Below are 25181 nucleotides of genomic sequence, written 5' to 3'. Positions count from 1 at the left end.
ATATCAGTAGAAGTCAATGTTGGGAAATTTTAAATTTTAAAGGAACCTGATATCTCAGATGGGGTTGCTAAGGGATAAAGTTCTCCATTGGGGGCCTTTCTCCACGCCACACCTTTGGACTTGCCAATGAATTGGGTTACCAGGATCAACCAGGATCAACATGGTAAGCAGTGGTAAGCAAAATGAGGCATCTTGCAACATATGGGAATTTACGAGCACAGAAACAGATGACAGAAGCTGTCCACGTGCCCCAGATAACGTAATTAATAGTGATTTTCTTCTGGAAGAGCGAAACAGGTGACTTGTGGACAAGTAGCTTCCATGACATGCCCATTTAAATGTCGCATTTAAATAACAAAACGGGTAATTCATGCTGTTCCATACGAAGAAATACTGGTCAAGTCGCCAGATGGAGCGCTTATTATTTCTGTGCGATCAAACTGTTGAAACAGGTTTATGGGAAGCCTACTATTAGGGCAGTCGTGTTTTAGATATGACAACCACATGACGGAGCCTTTTACAATGTAAACGATACTGCAGGGCTTTTATCGAGATGTACGATCGTAAGATGGAGAATAATCGGACGCAGCGACATGGACTATAACGACGTCGTGAGGCTCCAAAATCGTTTTACTATAACGCACTAAACCTCTCTAACAAGGTTTGTAAATAAATTAGACACTTAGATAAATACGAAATAAAATCTACTATTGTTATTGATATTAGTAACAATTAAAAATAACTTTGTATCACGTTTCCATTTTAAAGATAGCTATTTATGACTCAGTGTTGAAGGTAGGTTCGACATGGCCAGGTGGTTAAGACACTCGACTCATAATCTGAGAGTCGCGGGTTCAAATCCCTGTCACACCAAACATACTCGCCCTTTCAGCCGTGAGCATTATAATGTGACGGTCAATCCTACTATTTGTTGGTAAAAGAATAGCCCAAGAGTAACGGTGTGTGGTGATGACTATCTGCTTTCCCATTTGTCTTACACTGCCAAGAGCCCTCGTGTAATTTTGGGCAAAATTCAATAACAAACAAACAGTTTTGAAGGAATTACTATTTTCAAAAATCACTTTTACAAGAATAATTGTCCTTATTCTTTGATTCCCTGCTTGACATTGAAAACGTTTTCCACTAAATCGGAAAGTTATAATGGCTTGTATGATTTTTAGGTTCTATCTGTGTTCATATATTATACTTTGTTTATTCTGTACGCTGACAATTCTTGTACAAGTTATTTGTTACTGAGTTCCTCCTTGAGTCGGCACTTTCCAAATAACTCATTATTCCGCTTGACCTGTTCAGAATCCAATATATTTTCTAATCTATTTGTTGAAATGACATTGCTGGGGTTAAAATAGACCTATTTTAGATGTGCGAAAAGTAAAAAAAAAAAGAAAAAAAGTGTGGTTCATTTTCACCAGAGGTCGCTAAAACCATGATTATGAAAAAAGGGTTTGGTTTGTTTTCAATTTTCCGCAAAGCTACTCGAGGGCTATCTGCGCGAGCCGTTCCTACTTTAGCACTGTAAAACTAGATGGAAGGAAGCTAGTCATTACCACCCACCGCCAACTCTTGGGCTACTCTTTTACCAACAAACAGTGGGATTGACCGTCACATTATAACGCCCCCACGACTGAAAATACGAGAATGTTTGGTGTGACGGGGATTCGAACCCGTGACCCTCGGATGACGAGTCGAGTGCCTTAACCACCAGGCCGGGCCTCGCAAAAAAAGGCCAGAAATAATCGATAGTTCGATTTCCCGTCAGAAATGACGAGTTTATGGTATTTATTTTGTTTGAAATGCCCGCTTGTACTTGTTTATCGTTTCTGTGCAGCTTTTGTTTCGCGTCTGAAATTAATATTCAGTTTGGCAAAAGACATTATGAGTTATTGCAGGTGTGTGTGTTTTTATAGCAAAGCCACAGCGGGCTAACTGCTTAGTCCACCGACTGGAATCGAACCCCTGATTTCAGCGTTATAAATCCATAGACTAACCGCTGTACCAGGGGTGGACTCTTGTAATAGGAAGGAATGAGATTATACACAACTAGTACATTATACATAATAAAAAAGTTTATTCACTATCCAACAAAACCTAGAACACTACGCACAATAAATTCATTATTGTATGCGATCTGACTCTTCACTATTAAACCAGAGCTAAAACGTTATACACAACAAATTAATTACTGTAAAATTTATACATATATAATAAGCTAATCTCCAAACCAGGCCTATTGACTGTTGTGATCGGACCGTAAATCCAATAATTCATGGTTCGCGAACCATTGCTGCAAAAATGTACCTCGCAGAGGCCGTTCGTGAGCTATAAGAGTGGTAATAAATGCCACTGTAAGAATAGGTTGGCCCAGTAGTTGGTAATGTTTATGTTGATAGCTGCCACTGTAAGAATAGGTTGGTCCAGTAGTTGGTAATGTTTATGTTGATAGCTGCCACTGTAAGAATAGGTTGGCCCAATAGTTGGTAATGTTTATGTTGATAGCTGCCACTGTAAGAATAGGTTGGCCCAATAGTTGGTAATGTTTATGTTGATAGCTGCCACTGTAAGAATAGGTTGGTCCAGTAGTTGGTAATGTTTATGTTGATAGCTGCCACTGTAAGAATAGGTTGGCCCAGTAGTTGGTAATGTTTATGTTGATAGCTGCCACTGTAAGAATAGGTTGGCCCAATAGTTGGTAATGTTTATGTTGATAGCTGCCACTGTAAGAATAGGTTGGCCCAATAGTTGGTAATGTTTATGTTGATAGCTGCCACTGTAAGAATAGGTTGGCCCAATAGTTGGTAATGTTTATGTTGATAGCTGCCACTGTAAGAATAGGTTGGCCCAGTAGTTGGTAATGTTTATGTTGATAGCTGCCACTGTAAGAATAGGTTGGCCCAGTAGTTGGTAATGTTTATGTTGATAGCTGCCACTGTAAGAATAGGTTGGCCCAGTAGTTGGTAATGTTTATGTTGATAGCTGCCACTGTAAGAATAGGTTGGCCCAATAGTTGGTAATGTTTATGTTGATAGCTGCCACTGTAAGAATAGGTTGGCCCAGTAGTTGGTAATGTTTATGTTGATAGCTGCCACTGTAAGAATAGGTTGGTCCAATAGTTGGTAATGTTTATGTTGATAGCTGCCACTGTAAGAATAGGTTGGGCCAATAGTTGGTAATGTTTATGTTGATAGCTGCCACTGTAAGAATAGGTTGGCTGATCCAGTAGTTGGTAATGTTTATGTTGATAGCTGCCACTGTAAGAATAGGTTGGTCCAATAGTTGGTAATGTTTATGTTGATAGCTGCCACTGTAAGAATAGGTTGGCCCAGTAGTTGGTAATGTTTATGTTGATAGCTGCCACTGTAAGAATAGGTTGGTCCAGTAGTTGGTAATGTTTATGTTGATAGCTGCCACTGTAAGAATAGGTTGGTCCAGTAGTTGGTAATGTTTATGTTGATAGCTGCAACTGTAAGAATAGGTTGGCCCAATAGTTGGTAATGTTTATGTTGATAGCTGCCACTGTAAGAATAGGTTGGTCCAGTAGTTCGTAATGTTTATGTTGATAGCTGCCACTGTAAGAATAGGTTGGCCCAGTAGTTGGTAATGTTTATGTTGATAGCTGCCACTGTAAGAATAGGTTGGGTAATGTTTATGTTGATAGCCCAATAGTTGGTAATGTTTATGTTGATAGCTGCCACTGTAAGAATAGGTTGGCCCAATAGTTGGTAATGTTTATGTTGATAGCTGCCACTGTAAGAATAGGTTGGCCCAATAGTTGGTAATGTTTATGTTGATAGCTGCCACTGTAAGAATAGGTTGGCCCAGTAGTTGGTAATGTTTATGTTGATAGCTGCCACTGTAAGAATAGGTTGGCCCAATAGTTGGTAATGTTTATGTTGATAGCTGCCACTGTAAGAATAGGTTGGCCCAGTAGTTGGTAATGTTTATGTTGATAGCTGCCACTGTAAGAATAGGTTGGCCCAATAGTTGGTAATGTTTATGTTGATAGCTGCCACTGTAAGAATAGGTTGGCCCAGTAGTTGGTAATGTTTATGTTGATAGCCGCCACTGTAAGAATAGGTTGGTCCAATAGTTGGTAATGTTTATGTTGATAGCTGCCACTGTAAGAATAGGTTGAGCCAATAGTTGGTAATATTTATGTTGATAGCTGCCACTGTAAGAATAGGTTGGCCCAGTAGTTGGTAATGTTTATGTTGATAGCTGCCACTGTAAGAATAGGTTGGTCCAATAGTTGGTAATGTTTATGTTGATAGCTGCCACTGTAAGAATAGGTTGAGCCAATAGTTGGTAATGTTTATGTTGATAGCTGCCACTGTAAGAATAGGTTGGTCCAGTAGTTGGTAATGTTTATGTTGATAGCTGCCACTGTAAGAATAGGTTGGTCCAGTAGTTGGTAATGTTTATGTTGATAGCTGCCACTGTAAGAATAGGTTGGCCCAATAGTTGGTAATGTTTATGTTGATAGCTGCCACTGTAAGAATAGGTTGAGCCAATAGTTGGTAATGTTTATGTTGATAGCTGCCACTGTAAGAATAGGTTGGTCCAATAGTTGGTAATGTTTATGTTGATAGCTGCCACTGTAAGAATAGGTTGGCCCAGTAGTTGGTAATGTTTATGTTGATAGCTGCCACTGTAAGAATAGGTTGGCCCAATAGTTGGTAATGTTTATGTTGATAGCCGCCACTGTAAGAATAGGTGGCCCAATAGTTGGTAATGTTTATGTTGATAGCTGCCACTGTAAGAATAGGTTGGCCCAATAGTTGGTAATGTTTATGTTGATAGCTAGCCACTGTAAGAATAGGTTGGCCCAGTAGTTGGTAATGTTTATGTTGATAGCTGCCACTGTAAGAATAGGTTGGCCCAATAGTTGGTAATGTTTATGTTGATAGCTGCCACTGTAAGAATAGGTTGGCCCAGTAGTTGGTAATGTTTATGTTGATAGCTGCCACTGTAAGAATAGGTTGGCCCAATAGTTGGTAATGTTTATGTTGATAGCTGCCACTGTAAGAATAGGTTGGCCCAGTAGTTGGTAATGTTTATGTTGATAGCTGCCACTGTAAGAATAGGTTGGTCCAATAGTTGGTAATGTTTATGTTGATAGCTGCCACTGTAAGAATAGGTTGAGCCAATAGTTGGTAATATTTATGTTGATAGCTGCCACTGTAAGAATAGGTTGGCCCAGTAGTTGGTAATGTTTATGTTGATAGCTGCCACTGTAAGAATAGGTTGGTCCAATAGTTGGTAATGTTTATGTTGATAGCTGCCACTGTAAGAATAGGTTGAGCCAATAGTTGGTAATGTTTATGTTGATAGCTGCCACTGTAAGAATAGGTTGGTCCAGTAGTTGGTAATGTTTATGTTGATAGCTGCCACTGTAAGAATAGGTTGGTCCAATAGTTGGTAATGTTTATGTTGATAGCTGCCACTGTAAGAATAGGTTGGCCCAATAGTTGGTAATGTTTATGTTGATAGCTGCCACTGTAAGAATAGGTTGGCCCAATAGTTGGTAATGTTTATGTTGATAGCTGCCACCGTAAGAATAGGTTGGTCCAATAGTTGGTAATGTTTATGTTGATAGCTGCCACTGTAAGAATAGGTTGGCCCAGTAGTTGGTAATGTTTATGTTGATAGCTGCCACTGTAAGAATAGGTTGGCCCAGTAGTTGGTAATGTTTATGTTGATAGCTGCCACTGTAAGAATAGGTTGGCCCAATAGTTGGTAATGTTTATGTTAATAGCTGCCACTGTAAGAATAGGTTGGCCCAATAGTTGGTAATGTTTATGTTGATAGCTGCCACTGTAAGAATAGGTTGGTCCAATAGCTAGTCCAGTAGTTGGTAATGTTTATGTTGATAGCTGCCACTGTAAGAATAGGTTGGCCAGTAGTTGGTAATGTTTATGTTGATAGCTACCGTGTTTGGCCCATGTTGGTAATGTTTATGTTGATAGCTGCCACTGTAAGAATAGGTTGGCCCAGTAGTTGGTAATGTTTATGTTGATAGCTGCCACTGTAAGAATAGGTTGGCCCAGTAGTTGGTAATGTTTATGTTGATAGCTGCCACTGTAAGAATAGGTTGGCCCAATAGTTGGTAATGTTTATGTTGATAGCTGCCACTGTAAGAATAGGTTGGCCCAGTAGTTGGTAATGTTTATGTTGATAGCTGCCACTGTAAGAATAGGTTGGCCCAGTAGTTGGTAATGTTTATGTTGATAGCTGCCACTGTAAGAATAGGTTGGCCCAATAGTTGGTAATGTTTATGTTGATAGCTGCCACTGTAAGAATAGGTTGGCCCAGTAGTTGGTAATGTTTATGTTGATAGCTGCCACTGTAAGAATAGGTTGGCCCAGTAGTTGGTAATGTTTATGTTGATAGCTGCCACTGTAAGAATAGGTTGAGCCAATAGTTGGTAATGTTTATGTTGATAGCTGCCACTGTAAGAATAGGTTGAGCCAGTAGTTGGTAATGTTTATGTTGATAGCTGCCACTGTAAGAATAGGTTGGCCCAATAGTTGGTAATGTTTATGTTGATAGCTGCCACTGTAAGAATAGGTTGGCCCAGTAGTTGGTAATGTTTATGTTGATAGCTGCCACTGTAAGAATAGGTTGGCCCAGTAGTTGGTAATGTTTATGTTGATAGCTGCCCTCCCTCTATTCTATCAGCTCAAAATTAGGGACGGTTATGCACAGACAGCCATAAGTAGCTGTGCGCGAAATGTTGTGAACAAAACATATTTGTGACACAAAAGTTTCACTCATATTCCATACATCACATTGTGCGTAAGTTCACTGGCTACGAGACGAGATTAATATATATTATTCTAGCAGGATAATAGAAGAACAGTTGCAGCCTGCAGGATCAGGGTACATGTCAACGGTTGTTATATATGTTAACTATATAACAAGCGAAGAAAAGTGACCAATCACGTTTCAGTTTGAAAACATTCCAACATTGATTACGAATCCGAATATCTGCTTGTAATATTGAATATTACTTGTAATGTACGACCTGTCAATGACAATGTTGCCCCACGGTACAAACCTTGTTGTCTCACCCACAAAGATGTAAATTTCGGTTTAAAAAAACAAACAGAAATATAAAGTGGTCAAGAAACGATTAGAGAAACTTTACGGTTCGCCCTCCATGAAAGTGATGGTCAAATAGATGAAATTAGCCCAAATATTAACGTGTACTGTTGACCGGTTACCTTCCATGTTATTTATTAGATCGAAATGAGAGAGGTTTAGCGCAGAGACTCCTTGTGTAGCTGCCCATCATGGCCAGTTGGTTAAGGCGCTCGACACGTAATCTGAGGGTCGTGGGTTTGAATTCCCGTTGCACCAAACATGCTCGCCCTTTCAGCCGTGAGGACGTTATAATGTGATGATCAATCCCACTATTTGTTGGTAAAAGAGTAGCCCAAAAGTTGGCGGTGGGTGGTGATGACTAGCTGCTTTTCCTCTAGTTTTACACTGCAGATAGCCCTCAGTCAATCCCACTATTCGTTGGTAAAAGAGCAGCCCAATAGTTGACGGTGGGTGGTTATGACTAGCTGCTTTTCCTTTAGTCTTACACTGCAAAGTTAGGGACTGTTAGCGCAGATAGCCCTCGTGTAGCTTTGCACAACTGTCTAAAGCAAACAAACAAAACGGTTATAAATATGACACTTAAAAACAATAACTCTAAAGCTATTTAGAAAACTCTCATATTTGTAGTAATTTTATTGTAGGATTTATTGTAAGAACTGTTTTTAGATTTAACGTACTAACACATGTATTCTTGCGTAAACTCATTCATATTTTGATTTTTCCACCATTTTCCAGTCAAGATGCAACAATTGCGATTATCAGCATTGCAGCTATAAAGGTAGTCAATTTCTAAAATTAAAAAAAAAACCATACAAAATAACTATTATTTTCTTCATTAATTAACTATTTTTTCAGATAATATTTATTGCGACAAACTACTTATATGTTTAATGATTTATTTCAGATAAATTAATGTAATTTTTCTTTGTACCACCGATGCTAATTAATCTAAAATTTCCTTCAAAAAATAAAAACGACATCCTAGAAGGGTATATTCCCCTGCTGTTCCTTCTAACCCTATTTCTTACCCTCTGCAGGCAGCGTAGAGGACGAGTCTATCGTACAACTGCAGGAACTTTTATCGGAGGCAGGTGTGGGCGAGTGGCCATCTCTAACACCAGGTTGGAATAAGACAGACCTTGGGTTAGAGTGGCGATTGGCAAGGCTTAACTTCCACCAAGTTGAACCATTCTTTCATTCATATATTTCCCGGGATGATAAGAACTCGTCCAATTTCCTACTTCACGTGAGTACAACTACGTCACAAAACCTTCAATATGATTTACTTTGTATAACTTTACCAACCTTAATAGTGATAACGTAAGACACGACTAAAGAAAGCGAATCTTCAGCACTTTTAAAACCTTTTTTGGAATACCACTAACTTATGTAATCACGTATTATTTCTTTGCAATTTTATACCACATTTTACCAAACATTCAAGACGCCTTCACTCGGTGATGGATATCAGGGAAAATGTACATATGCGTGTATGTGGATGAATTTGTCCATACGTATGTCCACAAAGAGCCCACAACTAAAAATACGGAGCGTATTCCACGCCATTAAAGCTCTAACCTTGGTACTTGGGAACACAATTCCGAGATAATAAAATTCAATATACATATACATATATCCGCAAAAGCATCTTTACAACGGTTATCTAAACAAATTGGTAATTATTATTTGTAGGTTTCGATTGTATATCACGGCTAAGGTCAATCAGAGGTCACATGACATCTTTTTCATTGCTTAATTGAAATGTGATAAAGTCTTATGCCTTGTGACCTTTTTTTCCCCTTTGTTTTAAACCCGGGTTGTTACTCTATATGTCAGAAGCCAAAGCCATTCTATTGTTCCCTTACAAACCAATCACATTCAATCAAACGACAAGTTCTGTGTTTATATAAGAGGAAAGGGAGGTCGTGGAGAAGTCTTTTGTTATTATTATCTCTAGTAATAAACTTGGTGACGTGAGATCTAAATTTACATTTTTCTTTTCTGTTACAAGTACCTCTTAACCAATATATTCCTGAGAAGTGTTGTCGGTGGTAGTTTGCGGAGACAATGCTAATTAAAAGTAAAGAAAGAGATATTGATTGCTTCTTAAAGAAAACGTCGTGAAGCGTTTACACAAAGGAAGCATGTTCTAGGGTTTAATCTGTCGTTTACTAAACGCACGTATTTTACAAACTGAACAAATGATTTAACGGTTTTCCTCCATCCACCTGTTTCGAAGTCCACATAAGCTTATGGTATTTCAAGCCCTATACCGGTCACAGTTCCCTGTCTACAAACTTAGATTTATAAAACAGTCACTTTAAGTACGCTTTAAGTACTCGAAGAAAATGCGAGTCAATATACGGTTTTCAAACCCTAAATTTTTAACTTTTTAAAGATTGTTTCATAATTTACGAGTAGTTATTTTAAGCTAAAACAGCAATTAATAGTTCATGTTGTTTGTTTCTTTTCTTATACATACAGAAGATTTTGATTGGTTGTTGTTAAACTCAAGACTACACAATGGTCTATCTGTGCTCTTCCTACCCGGGGATCGAAACCGGATTTTTAGCGTCGTAAAACTACAGATTTACAGCTAAGCAACTAGGGTGTGCACACAACTGAAAAATTAATCTTTAGGAATTCATAAAAATTAATCATAAATTACATATCACACGATTAGTCTCATTCTGACCATTCTGTATAAATACCTAACAAAATAAAGACGTAAAAATGTCAACCATTATCACTCGAGAACTAGGCTGAGAAACGAAAAGGCTAAGGTTAGAGCTACGACTCCACTGAACGCCTCGCAATTTTAGCTTTGAAAACGTTATAAAAATAGTAGTCGATCTTGTTATTCGATTCAAAACACCTAACCGAGCTCTGATTGTTCAGTAGTTCTAAATTAGAGACGTATACACCTGAACTTTAGGGGTCCCTAACCCGTTCATTTAACCCATATTCACACAAGAAACTGTTCAGGTTTAAAATATGAATACCCTTTATGTCTAGCATAAGATACCTGCACCTTCCCTATAGAGTTCAAAAGCCCCTCCATCATTCAGGGTCCCCCAGATAATGATCAAGCTGTAACTAATACATATGTAAAAACGGCTCGTTTGGGTTGAGAAAATATTTTACGTAGATGAGTGAACAACGTTTCGACCTTTTTCGGTCATCGTCAGGTTCACAAAGAAAGAGAGAGGTAACTGACCGGAAGCTGACCACATGTTTGAAAGGGGTTGTGTAATGAGTGTCGGAATGTAGAGGGCGGGCTTAGATGTTGAATATACAATTTATTTATTTATTTTATTATTATCATTTATTTTATTATATTTTAATATAGATATAAAGGTGTTCCTTTGTATTGGTTTATTTTGGGCTTAAGTTGTTGTATAAATAAGGCTTCTTTAATTTTGCTTTTGTTTATGTTTGTTTCTTTATTTAGTATTTGAGTGTTTTCTATGGTTGTGTTTATTTGACTTAAAGTGTTCGAAAACGTGTGAAGGTGACTTTTTGTGTTCTTTGAATCTGCTTTCCATTGTTCTACTTGTTTCTCCAATATAGAAGTCGTAGCAGTTATCACATTGTATTTTATAAATAATGTTGGTGTGGTGTTTGTCAGTGTGGGTTTTACATAGTATAGACCTCAGTTTTGTGCTCTGGTTTTTGGTTAAATTTGGTATTAACTGAAATGTCATATTTTGTTACTAGTTTTTGCCAAATGTCGGTTATTTTTCTGCTGATGTCGGGAATATATGATATGCAGCAGTATATGGTTTTGGGATTTTTTGATTCGTGAGATATATTTACTTTAGTTGGTTGATTTTGCTTTCTGTCTAGGTGTGTACGTATAATGTTTTCTACGGTTTGTGGAGGACACTTATTGATGTTGATGAAGTATTGTTTTATTTTGTCTAATTCATCGTTAATTTTATCCGGTGAGCACAGTTTTATGGCTGTGTTTATTTGGCTTCTTAGTATGTTGAGCTTTTGTTTTGTTTCATGTGCTGAGTACCAAGGAATGTATAGTCCAGTATGGGTTATTTTTCGGTGGATTTCTGTTTTAAATTGTGTGTCGGTTCTTGTAATTTTGAAGTTAAAAATGATATTTGATTGCTTTCTTCTTGTTCACATGTGAAGTTGATGTTGGGATGTATAGAGTTAATGTGATTGAAAAAATTAACTGTGTGTTCTGTAGATCTGAATCCCGCAATCGTGTCGTCTACATATCTGTACCAGTATAGTGGTGGATGTAATGCTGTGTTAATTGCTTGTGTTTCAACTTGTGTCATAAAAATATTGGATAGAACTGGTGACACTGGGTTGCCCATGCTTAGGCCATTTGTTTGTATATAGTTGTGGTTGTTGAACATGAAGTTTGTCTTCATCGTGGTGAATTCTATGAGGGTTGCTAATTGGTTGCTGGGAATGTCTGTAGATGGGCTAGGGTCTCGTTTATTTACAATCTTGGTAAATACATAGCATGGGCATTCTCCAAATATGTAACATCAGCCAGCTCATTCATCAAAGACTCTTTTAATTTCAAGTCTAATCTTAATCAACTTAATCATAAAGCCTTAATGGCCGGTTTCGATGTTATATCCCTCTTTACAGAAGTTCCAACCGCTGAAGCCTGCAAGATACCCTTAGAACTCTATATCCAAGTCCCAAACACATATTTAAAAATGGTGCCCCCACTGGATCCCAAGGAGTAAGAAAACACAGAACCTGATACCAGATTTTGTTCGGTGACCCTGAAAACCTCCTTACAGACACCCATCATTCCTGGGTGACTTTTCTTGTGCAGTATACCTCCTTCCCTCTTAGTACTGGATTACTCCGTACAGATAAGGACACTCGCCGGGACTACTCCGTGTCCGCTGCCAAGTCCAGTTCATATAGCACCAAAACTATTGGAGTTCACGACCAAATCCACGAACACACATCATGAGTTAATACGGGTTACTGTGTAGTTTACTTACACATCTTATGTTATTGTATATTTTACCTGAGTACAATGTAATTTATGAAGTCACAATGTTCTTAGCTCTAATATGTGTTTTGATGTTTTAGTTAATGAACAGTTAATATTAAAATGAGGCTTTCTTAAACGTAAGACGAGTGTGTGTGTGTGTTTTCATATAGCAAAGCCACATCAGACTATCTGCTGAGTACGTAGGATTACCTTAATGACGAGAAACCCACTTGAAATAAAAATATATCTCAGAACGGCTGGCATGGGTATCAACACTTTTACCGATAAGGAGAGAACAACGTTTTGACCTTCGTGGTCATCATCTTCAGCTTTCTTAATCTGGACGATCTTGTCCGTCTAATTCAAACGTATTAAAAATCTTGCAGCTTGGACAGAAGAACCTGTTATTTACTGGCTCTATTGAATGTGGTAAATGAGATAAAATTGACCACGTGGGTCTTGCACGTGATAACTCCAAGGATTTCGAGATACATGAGATTGTATGGAAAAGTGAGACAAACTAAACTGATAAAGCAAACGTTGTTGTTACTTCTAACAAGAAGCCGATACATCTAATTACAATACGTTGTAAGTTAGAAGCAAGATCATCAGGGGTACTTCATACACGTGGGCCGAGTGAGGCTCGCTTTGTTTCACCGTGCACAGAGTGTAAATAACGTCCCCACGCTTGAAATGGTGAACATCTTTAGTGGGACGGAGATTCGAATCCACAATCTGCAGATAGCGAGTCCAATGTCCTAACCACCAAGGCCCGGTGATTAGGCACTCGACTCGTAATCCGAGGATCGTGGGATCCAAACCCCGTCACACCAAACATGCTCGTCCTTTCAGCCGTGGGGGGCGTTATAATGTGACGATCAATCCCATTATTCGTTGGTAAAATAGTGATCCAAGAATTGGCGGTGGGTGGTGATGACTAGCTGCTTTCCCTCTAGTCTTACACTGCTAAATTAGGGACGGCTAGCTCAGATAGCCCTAGTGTAGCTTTGCGCGAAATTCAAAACAAACCAAACCTAACCACCTAACCAATATAATGTTCTGTAACGAATTTTCTAGTAATAATATTGATCTATCTTTGCCATGGCGAGGAGATAAGTTCTGAAGCTGATATCGGAACATTAGATTTAAAACTCACGGTGAGCGAGTGACACGTTGAATATCTGAAGGATAAACATTTATTTTTCTGAAACGTCTTTTCTTTCTTCAACTTTCTTCGTTCTAAATTTGTAAAAGCACATCCATATTTTGTTCGATTTTGTGTTCAGAGTTTGTATATGATTATGCTTTTCTTTATATTGTTCTGTAACGTTTTCCTCAAACTTTGACGGGTTTTTTTCTCCTTTTTTTATTCATTTTCAATCATATTTATTTTGTTACTCTCCTGAACGTAGTTCAATATACCCAAGATTATTTCTGGGCTCTGGAAAATCCTTCAAACTGCAGGTAACCTAATAGAGTAGAAATATCGACAAAATACTTTAATGGAAAGAAATCTACGTCGACCACGTTGATATAAAACCGGAAGTGGTTTTCAGCGAAATAAAACTTCCTGATTATATTTAACAGTTTAGAATAAGACGATTATATTAGACATTGGGTAATTTCAATACCTTTTCGCAAAGAGTTTAATGTGATATATGAGAGAGAAAAAAATCGAAGACATACCCTTTGAACTTGAGGTCAGTTATTGCAGGTCAGACAAACAGACAGACGTGTTTTACGATTAGGGTTCAATTCTTAAAGTTTTTTTTTAATAAACTGTTCTAATCAACGCCTGCTTCTTCAGTAATACGTATGGCAAGGAGAATCGAAAACAGGCTACCAATTAGTAGTATTATAGATAAGTTATCACAGAAAGTGTAGCGACAAACAGATTAATTTAAAAAGTGAAGATTTGGCCTTAAGGCAAAACAACTACTTAGAACGGCTTGGGGGAACCTGCATAGCTACTTCTATAAGTGGTTCTTATAGATAAAGCTCCAAAACCCATACGGTTAATTAACGAATGTACCTATCTATCTATTATACAGTTTCCGTTGCTGAATGTGATACACGAACCGTTTCAAAACATTAAGTATTCAGATGTTTGGTTGTTGTTGTTTTTTGTTTTTATATTAGTAATGTAAGGTCATCTTCTATACAGATAAAGTAGTAGTTGTTTACGTGTTTGTCATCCTTTAAGATTCAAGAACAAGGGTGAGACTGCGTATTTATGGTTATCAACAAATTCAAGCATTTGGCTCACAAAACAAGGTTATATATATATATATATCTAACCCCTGCGGGGCCCAAGACCGGAACTGTATGTCATTATTCACAATAGAGTGTGTGATTTACATAAACCTACTTCGTTTATTACTGCCGCTAAACGTAACATAGTATATACTAGTCTTGTAATAATCATACAATATTTTTTTACAATTTTAAGGGGCCCGGCATGGCCAGGTGATTTAAGGCGTTCGACTCGTAATTTGAGGGTCGCAGGTTCGAATCCCGGTCGCACCAAACTTGCTCGCCCTTTCAGCTGTGAGGCGTTATAATGTTATGGTCAATCCCACTATTCGTTGGTAAGAGAGTAGCCCAAGAATTGATGATGACTAGCTGCCTTTCCTCTAGTCTTACACTGCTAAATTAGGGACGGTTAGCGCAGATAGCCCTCGAGTAGCTTTGCGCGAATTTCAAAACAATCAAAATACAATTTTAAATTGGACATGTTTATCAAGAAGCTAAGAATGGATCATTAATGAGAAAGTTGTTAATTCTGCGTCGATGGTCTGCTAGTTTTTTGTTTTTCTTAAACTATTGCTTGTAGGCTTAACCTTAAGACTTTTGTTGAATCAGAAAATCTAACGTGTGGTTCAAACTGTTAACACCAAGTTTGCGCTCAAACGCTCGTTTGGCTATAAATTCCAAATCTGTTGGAAAATACTTTACAGTTTACATCCTCTACCCTGTTTAAAATTTGAAGTAATTTTGGTATCAGTACACCAAATTGACGGGAACCTATTTTTATCCGCCTACATGTATAAATGCATCGAACTCATTGGTTTACTCAAAGTAAACCAGTGTTACTGGAACGTACGCCACATTCCCTCCTAGTATAAACATATAAATTTATTCAGGTATGACTAGTCGATAATATTCTGCATGTGTGACATAACATTCTTGTTTGTGTTCCAAGATTACTGGAATATCTTGTACAGACACAAACCTGTCCATGTACAAACACATAAGTCCGGCACGACCAGGTAGTTGGGGCGCTCGTTTCGCAATACGAGTGTCGCGGGATCGAATCCCTGAGATACCAAACATGCTCTTCCTTTCAACTGTACGGTCGTTATAATGTGACGGTCAATCCTACTATTCTTCGGTGAAAGAGTAGCCCAAGAGTTGGCGGTGGGTGGTGATGACTAGCTAAATCAGAGAGCTTTGCACACAATTCAACAAACAAATAAACCCATAGATTTCTTCCGTTATGATAACATGTTATTAGCACACACAATTTCCGAGATATTTTTTTCCTTTTGTTAACAACATCTCACGTATAAATGTTAATCAATTTCACAGCTGCACAGCGACACCAGCGTACTCAGCCCTGACTACTATCTAAACGCCACGGAGGAGAACCAGGCTTATATTCAGCTCTATAGGGAACTGATAACTGAGACCTTGAGACTTCTAGACGCTGATTCTAAACAGGCCGCCGAGGACGTTGAAGATATGATTGCTTTTGAAACCGCATTTGCAGAGGTAAGCTCAATTTATTCGAATCTAAAAGTAAGATATTTTCAATATATAGATAAGGTTCATGAAACACTGATAATTTCATAAAATAAACGCAATAACAAAATACTTTGTGTATTTTTGTACTGTTTTGAACAAAGATACGCCAAGCTATATGGGAATGTGGCGCTGGTGTTTATTCTTATTTTCCACTCTTAACAAAAGCTCTAACTATCGACTTAATAAGGTTTACTTATATTAATTAAACATGTATCACTATTAAAACCTGTTTATGCTGATATTATGAAAGGCGAAAACAGTGAGATTTCATTACCAACTGATATTTAAACAATGTTTTTTGCTTGTTAGCTAAGTGAAAACTCCGCACTAGGCTATCTTACATTGTTCGGCGCAAGTATCGAAACCTAATTTTTAGAGTTTTAAGCCCGCTGAGCCACGAGAGTCGTGTATTCATGAGAATAACGAAACCCAACCCAACTGAGATGAAAACGTATAGCCCTCATTTGAGTATCTTGATTATTTCAACTGTAAATCAATTTTTATTACCTATAATTAGGAATAATGTCTAAACATCAGATCATAAAATTAACTAGAAAGGTGGCTCAGCTAAGGTTTATCGAGATATATTATTTTTAACATTCGAAACACTTTTTCACATCTTAATCACCAACCTTAATCCTGTTGTTATATTTTCAAAGTAAAACCAAAGAGTGTGTGTATGTGTTTTTACTTGTACCATTCTGTATCAATCTACCGTGTGAACGTTTCCTTAAATATCTGACCAGTATCTTGCTGACCTGTAATGTACACTTGTAGTTATTCTTCTATAAAAGTATGACAGTTTCGTGTTTTTTTTTTCGTCTCGCACTATAAACAAACGTTCTACTAACTGGTCCAAGAGTTTCAGTCGCCAACGATGTTAATTAGACACTTCTTGTTAATTTAAATTACTGCATCCTTATAACCTCTCTCAAACAAGGCCCGTCCTCAATCTTAAACGGTCCGCTATAGCACATCAGTATCTTTAAGGTAATCAAGTTGTCTTTTAATTTGATTGCATGGAATCAAACCCGAGGCATCCCGCACACAAGGTGAATGGTCCTAACAAATCATCTGCACAACACGTGAGTGGTTCTAACAAATCACCCGCACAACACGTGAGTGATCCTAACAAATCACCCGCACGCAAGGTGAGTGGTCCTAACAAATCACCTGCACAACACGTGAGTGGTCCTAACAAACCACCTGCACAACACGTGAGTGGTTCTAAGAAATCACCCGCACAACACGTGAGTGGTCCTAACAAATCACCCGCACGCAAGGTGAGTAGTCCTAACAAATCACCCGCACGCAAGGTAAGTGGTCCTAACAAATCACCCGCACGCAAGGTGAATGGTCCTAACAAATCACCTGCATAACACGTGAATGGTCCTAACAACTCACCTGCACAACACGTCAGTGGTCCTAACAAATCACCTGCACAACACATGAGCGGTCCTAACAAATCACCTGCACAACACGTCAGTGGTCCTAACAAATCACCCGCACGTAAGGTGAATGATCCTAACAAATCACCTGCACAACACGTGAGTGGTCCTAACAAATCACCTGCATAACACGTGAGTGGTCCTAATAAATCACCTGCACAACACGTGAGCGGTCCTAACAAATCACCTGCATAACACGCGAATGGTCCTAACAAATCACCCGCACGCAAGGTGAGTGGTCCTAACAAATCACCCGCACGCAAGGTGAATGGTCCTAACAAATCACCTGCACAACACGTGAGTGGTCCTAATAAATCACCTGCACAACACGTGAGTGGTCCTAACAAATCACCCGCACAACACGTGAGTGATCCTAACAAATCACCCGCACGCAAGGTGAGTGGTCCTAACAAATCACCTGCACAACACGTGAGTGGTCCTAACAAATCACCTGCACAACACGTGCGTGGTCCTAATAAATCACCTGCACAACACGTGAGTGATCCTAACAAATCACCTGCACAACACGTGAGTGGTCCTAATAAATCACCTGCACAACACGTGAGTGGTCCTAACAAATCACCCGCACAACACGTGAGTGATCCTAACAAATCACCCGCACGCAAGGTGAGTGGTCCTAACAAATCACCTGCACAACACGTGAGTGGTCCTAATAAATCACCTGCACAACACGTGAGCGGTCCTAACAAATCACCTGCATAACACGCGAATGGTCCTAACAAATCACCCGCACGCAAGGTGAGTGGTCCTAACAAATCACCCGCACGCAAGGTGAATGGTCCTAACAAATCACCTGCACAACACGTGAGTGGTCCTAATAAATCACCTGCACAACACGTGAGTGGTCCTAACAAATCACCCGCACAACACGTGAGTGATCCTAACAAATCACCCGCACGCAAGGTGAGTGGTCCTAACAAATCACCTGCACAACACGTGAGTGGTCTAAATAGTGCTTATATTTTAATCAACAAATGAATATCAGATAACGCCATTGGTGAAAATGGAAAAAAAAAATCACTTCTGAAACTTAGTTCATTTAGGAGATGGTTTCTGTGGGGGTTCGCACCCAGAAAAAAAAAATGATACAAAGTTTGATACAGATATGTATTTTATGAAACTATCATTTATTATGTAAAAGTCAAATGTGAACGTGTCTATTTTGTTATAGCAAAGCCACATCGGGCTATCTGTCCATCGAGAGGAATTGAACCCTCGATTTCAGCATTGTAAATCCGAATATTTACCGCTGCTATACCGGGGAACTAAAAATAATCAACTAATTATATATATTTTTTTCTCTGATAAATATTTACGAAAGATGATCTGTCTGTTAAATTACTGTATAAAGTTTTTGGCTGAATTAAACATTTATGGAAATAGTGCGCGGGATGAGATCTTCGAAGTTCAATGATACTGACAAAACTTTAAAATTTTGTTCATTTTGTTATTTTTTTTACAATTATTTTTGTGTTAGAGCAAATACACCGCGGGTTTGTAAGGCGGTTACTCATTACCCACTGTGGTATTTTTTTGTTGCGAATTGACGCGCACTTACATGCCTACTATTAATAAACTTCTGAGTATTGGCCAATTTAAGATCATGTGTAAGATCATATATATACATATATATATTGACGAATGGGATTTGATAGACAAAAAAGATTTAACTTGCGCAAATCGTAAAATATACTGGGTAACATCTGTATATAAACATATAAAGAACAGCACGCGCACATGACGTGAAAATACTAGAAGACCGTGTATTGTTTGGAACAAAGAACAACCAACTTCTATGTCTCCCGCTGGTACAGCGATAAGTCTATAGATTTACAACGACGCTAAAATCAGGGAAGCGATTCCCCTCGGTGGATTGAGCAGATAGCCGGATGTGGTGGCTTTGTGGTCCTAATAAATCACCTGCACAACACGTGAGTGATCCTAACAAATCACCTGCACAACACGTGAGTGGTCCTAATAAATCACCTGCACAACACGTGAGTGGTCCTAACAAATCACCCGCACAACACGTGAGTGATCCTAACAAATCACCCGCACGCAAGGTGAGTGGTCCTAACAAATCACCTGCACAACACGTGAGTGGTCCTAACAAATCACCTGCACAACACGTGCGTGGTCCTAATAAATCACCTGCACAACACGTGAGTGATCCTAACAAATCACCTGCACAACACGTGAGTGATCCTAACAAATCACCCGCACAACACGTGAGTGGTCCTAACAAATCACCTGCACAACACGTGAGTGGTCCTAACAAATCACCCGCACGCAAGGTGAGTGGTCCTAACAAATCACCTGCACAACACGTGAGAGGTCCTTTCAAATCACCTGCACAACACGTGAGCGGTCCTAACAAATCACCTGCACAACACGTGAGTGGTCCTAACAAATCAGCTGCACAACACGTGAGTGGTCCTAACAAATCACCTGCATAACACGTGAGTGGTCCTAATAAATCACCTGCACAACACGTGAGTGGTCCTAATAAAATCACCCGCACGCAAGGTGAGTGGTCCTAATAAATCACCTGCACAACACGTGAGCGGTCCTAACAAATCACTTGCACAACACGTGAGTGGTCCTAACAAATCACCTGCACAACACGTGAGTGGTCCTAACAAATCACCTGCATAACACGTGAGTGGTCCTAATAAATCACCTGCACAACACGTGAGTGGTCCTAACAAATCACCCGCACAACACGTGAGTGATCCTAACAAATCACCCGCACGCAAGGTGAGTGGTCCTAACAAATCACCTGCACAACACGTGAGTGGTCCTAACAAATCACCTGCACAACACGTGCGTGGTCCTAATAAATCACCTGCACAACACGTGAGTGATCCTAACAAATCACCTGCACAACACGTGAGTGATCCTAACAAATCACCCGCACAACACGTGAGTGGTCCTAACAAATCACCTGCACAACACGTGAGTGGTCCTAACAAATCACCCGCACGCAAGGTGAGTGGTCCTAACAAATCACCTGCACAACACGTGAGAGGTCCTTTCAAATCACCTGCACAACACGTGAGCGGTCCTAACAAATCACCTGCACAACACGTGAGTGGTCCTAACAAATCAGCTGCACAACACGTGAGTGGTCCTAACAAATCACCTGCATAACACGTGAGTGGTCCTAATAAATCACCTGCACAACACGTGAGTGGTCCTAATAAAATCACCCGCACGCAAGGTGAGTGGTCCTAATAAATCACCTGCACAACACGTGAGCGGTCCTAACAAATCACTTGCACAACACGTGAGTGGTCCTAACAAATCACCTGCACAACACGTGAGTGGTCCTAACAAATCACCTGCATAACACGTGAGTGGTCCTAATAAATCACCTGCACAACACGTGAGCGGTCCTAACAAATCACCTGCACAACACGTGAGTGGTCCTAACAAATCACCCGCACGCAAGGTAAGTGGTCCTAACAATTCACCCGCACGCAAGGTGAATGGTCCTAACAAATCACCTGCACAACACGTGAATGGTCCTAACAAATCACCTGCACAACACGTGAGTGGTCCTAACAAATCACTTGCACAACACGTGAGCGGTCCTAACAAATCACCTGCACAACACGTGAGCGGTCCTAATAAATCACCTGCACAACACCCGAGTGGTCCTAACAAATCACCTGCACAACACGTGAGTGGTCCTAACAAATCACCCGCACGTAAGGTGAATGATCCTAACAAATCACCTGCACAACACGTGAGTGGTCCTAACAAATCACCTGTATAACACGTGAGTGGTCCTAATAAATCACCTGCACAACACGTGAGCGGTCCTAACAAATCACCTGCATAACACGCGAATGGTCCTAACAAATCACCCGCACGCAAGGTGAGTGGTCCTAACAAATCACCCGCACGCAAGGTGAATGGTCCTAACAAATCACCTGCACAACACGTGAGTGGTCCTAATAAATCACCTGCACAACACGTGAGTGGTCCTAACAAATCACCCGCACAACACGTGAGTGATCCTAACAAATCACCCGCACGCAAGGTGAGTGGTCCTAACAAATCACCTGCACAACACGTGAGTGGTCCTAACAAATCACCCGCACGCAAGGTGAGTGGTCCTAACAAATCACCTGCACAACACGTGAGCGGTCCTTTCAAATCACCTGCACAACACGTGAGCGGTCCTAACAAATCACCTGCACAACACGTGAGTGGTCCTAACAAATCACCCGCACGCAAGGTGAGTGGTCCTAACAAATCACCTGCACAACACGTGAGTGGTCCTAATAAATCACCTGCACAACACGTGAGTGGTCCTAATAAAATCACCCGCACGCAAGGTGAGTGGTCCTAACAAATCACCTGCACAACACGTGAGTGGTCCTAATAAATCACCTGCACAACACGTGAGTGATCCTAACAAATCACCCGCACGCAAGGTGAATGGTCCTAACAAATCACCTGCACAACACGTGAGTGGTCCTAATAAATCACCTGCACAACACGTGAGTGGTCCACCTACCGAGCCAAACTTTTAATCTTCTAGAACTTGAACTTGTTAGTAAAGCACTTTTACTTTTTAGCTACCACATGACTAGATACACCAACACGCGAAACTTATACGATTTTCTATCAGGAATTCTGTTTATCAACAATACATTAACCCTGTCGTGATTTATGTATCACATATTTCTTATAACCGCTTATCTAAAGAACCAAGTGCTAAAAACAAAATCCAACATTACTTTTCATCTTTATCTGGTAAACAGGGAGGAAAAGTTTCACTATCGTGAAAGAATGGTTGTAACAAAACCAAATAAACTTTCTATAACATAAATAATCGATAGATTGATGTGTGTATATATGTGTAAAACTTGAATAGTCACGTTCCGTTGGCTTTATATTCACTCTTATCTAAAACAAACGGAGAGAATTATAGTCAGTAAATCAGGAAAAGGAAGTCACGTGAACTATCTGTAGCAAGGTTATCTTCGTGATGACCAATCAGAAGTCGGAAGCTGTGCTATCAATGTAACAGGCTATATTTCTAGCTTGAAAAATACGTGATTAGGGTCCCAACTTGAAGTTTAGCATTCCGTAAAATATTGGGTCATAGACCTCTCTCAAAGTGTGGCATTCCACTGAAATACGTTTTAGAAACTGTAATTGAGTTAACGCTCACGTGTGGGCCACGTTAAAGTGTCTCTTTCAGTTCTTAAACTTTATGGACCCCCTTCAGCTCAAAGGTAATCTTGAGGGCATAGAAACGCTAAACAATAGTTCGACCCCTGTGGAAGTTACAATGCACGCAGCTCTTTGTGTACCTTTGCAGTTCTAACACATAAACAAACGTTTTTATTAGTATAATAATTTATCACAGTACGTTTCGGTGGTTTATCCATAAGTTTCCTAGTGGGTTAGCATTAGGTTTACGGACTTACAACGGGCTCAGCTCTCTCCGGCGGATAGAACACAGATGGTATATTGCATAGCTTTGCGCTAAAACAAAACAGAAATATTAATCAACAATTATAAACAAGTCTACAAAAACTCATGATCGCTCTACGTTTACCGAAAATACACCGCTCTATACGGTGTAGAATTTAAACCTGTCTTTGTTTCTGAAACGCCCTAAAGCCTTTCAACAGATGTTGTATCTTTCAATGTGCGGAAGATATTCAGTCAGGTTTTATCTAAAACTATCATTAAAACTGTAACTTTCTGTTCAGTAGCATGATAGAAGCACCATATTAAACGTAACTTAAAATAAACCACGTCTTCCAGTTTTGATAGCTGGGGTAAAGGTATTATACGAGGACACTTCATGCGTTTTGTTCACAGCTGACGAGAATAGCTCATTACGTAAACGGGGGGTAGGATGGGTAATAATGTTTTACTTCAAACGTCACTCCGTCTTTAGCTATTTTAAAATTGTATGATAATTTACTAAAAATATGTTTTCTTAATTATGAAGATCCTTATTTTCTGATAATCGATTGTTAAATAACCTCGCAGCGTTCGAAGAAAACTCTCTTTATCAGTAATCTAGCACGAGTCAATTAACAATCCTTCTCCGATCTTCATTTTAAAGCGAAATTTATTTTTGTTAAACAAGTTACCGAGTTGTTAGCGTGTTCCGACTATCAATTTGAATATTTGTGGTTCGTGGCCCACTGCTATAAAAACGCGTTTCGCTGTCTAGAATAACCACTGTGTCCATAAAATTCTCACATCTATTGCGAATTCTTCAGAAGGCAACTTATGATAGCCAAAGTTAAAGATAAAACGCTGAAGGTCTAAGGATCAATCAGTCATAAGACTTATAAAGATGAGGGTTTTATGCCTTGTAGGCAGGGAATACTTTTTTCTTCAATTTCGAAACAGAAATATCATTGATGCCAATACTGTCCATTTGTTTGTTTGCAATTAAGCATAAAGCCACACAATGTGTTATCTGTACTCTGTTCACCACGGGTATCCAAACCCGGTTTTTAGCGGTGTGAGTCCGCAGACATACTGCTGTGTCACTTGGGAGCCAATACCCTCGTATTGCTTAATGTCAGTTGTTTTGTATCTGTTTTATTGGTTTCTCACCATTTACGTTTACATTGATGGAAAAGGGCAGAAACCTGGTCCTACGAGTAATTGTTTTCATAAGGTTGTACGTCTCAGAGACTATAAAAAGTGAAAAGTCTGCTTGGTTTATACCCCCCCCCCTACCAAAGTAATACGAAATGAGAAAAAAAAAAAAGAGTCCCTCGCTAGTACAGCGGTAAGTGTACGGATTTATAACGCTAAAATCAGGGGTTTGATTCCCCTCGGTGGACTCAGAAGATAGCCTGATGTGACTTTCCTATAAGGAAAATACACACAAAAAGGTAAGAAAACACACTTCATTCTATCTCTACCTGTATATGTATATGTATAGTTATATAATTCTTCAGAGCTAGTTTAACTCGCTAACTAGCAATATGTTTCTACACAATGGTTATTTCCCGGTGTCATGCCGTTCTTGTTAAGGTGCAAGTTAGAGTGTGTGTGTGTTTTTTTCTTATAACAAAGCCACATCCGGCTATCTGCTCAATCCACCGAGGGGAATCGCTTCCCTGATTTTAGCGTCGTTGTAAATCTATAGACTTATCGCTGTACCAGCGGGAGACATAGAAGTTGGTTGTTCTTTGTTCCAAACAATACACGGTCTTCTAGTATTTTCACGTCATGTGCGCGTGCTGTTCTTTATATGTTTATATACAGATGTTACCCAGTATATTTTACGATTTGCGCAAGTTAAATCTTTTTTGTCTATCAAATCCCATTCGTCAATATATATATGTATATATATGATCTTACACATGATCTTAAATTGGCCAATACTCAGAAGTTTATTAATAGTAGGCATGTAAGTGCGCGTCAATTCGCAACAAAAAATACCACAGTGGGTAATGAGTAACCGCCTTACAAACCCGCGGTGTATTTGCTCTAACACAAAAATAATTGTAAAAAAAAATAACAAAATGAACAAAATTTTAAAGTTTTGTCAGTATCATTGAACTTCGAAGATCTCATCCCGCGCACTATTTCCATAAATGTTTAATTCAGCCAAAAAACTTTATACAGTAATTTAACAGACAGATCATCTTTCGTAAATATTTATCAGAGAAAAAATATATATATAATTAGTTGATTATTTTTAGTTCCCCGGTATAGCAGCGGTAAATATTCGGATTTACAATGCTGAAATCGAGGGTTCAATTCCTCTCGATGGACAGATAGCCCGATGTGGCTTTGCTTTAACAAAATAG

The 25181-nt window shown here is 39.2% G+C and overlaps 1 protein-coding gene across 4 annotated transcripts in view; it reads left to right on the top strand.

Annotated features, from left to right (window-relative positions):
• Positions 1 to 25181, top strand: part of LOC143227851 (neprilysin-1-like) — a 93429-nt gene that overhangs the window by 25093 nt on the left and 43155 nt on the right. For all 4 annotated transcript variants that reach the window (XM_076459190.1, XM_076459192.1, XM_076459191.1 and 1 more), the window contains 2 exons: positions 8160 to 8368; positions 15692 to 15874. In XM_076459190.1, coding sequence (XP_076315305.1) covers positions 8160 to 8368; positions 15692 to 15874 — 392 coding nt within the window. The remainder of the gene's footprint in view (positions 1 to 8159; positions 8369 to 15691; positions 15875 to 25181) is intronic.

This window comes from Tachypleus tridentatus, chromosome 10, assembly GCF_004210375.1.
Source record: "Tachypleus tridentatus isolate NWPU-2018 chromosome 10, ASM421037v1, whole genome shotgun sequence".
NCBI lineage: Eukaryota > Metazoa > Arthropoda > Merostomata > Xiphosura > Limulidae > Tachypleus > Tachypleus tridentatus.
This window is presented reverse-complemented; position numbering and strand designations above follow the sequence as displayed.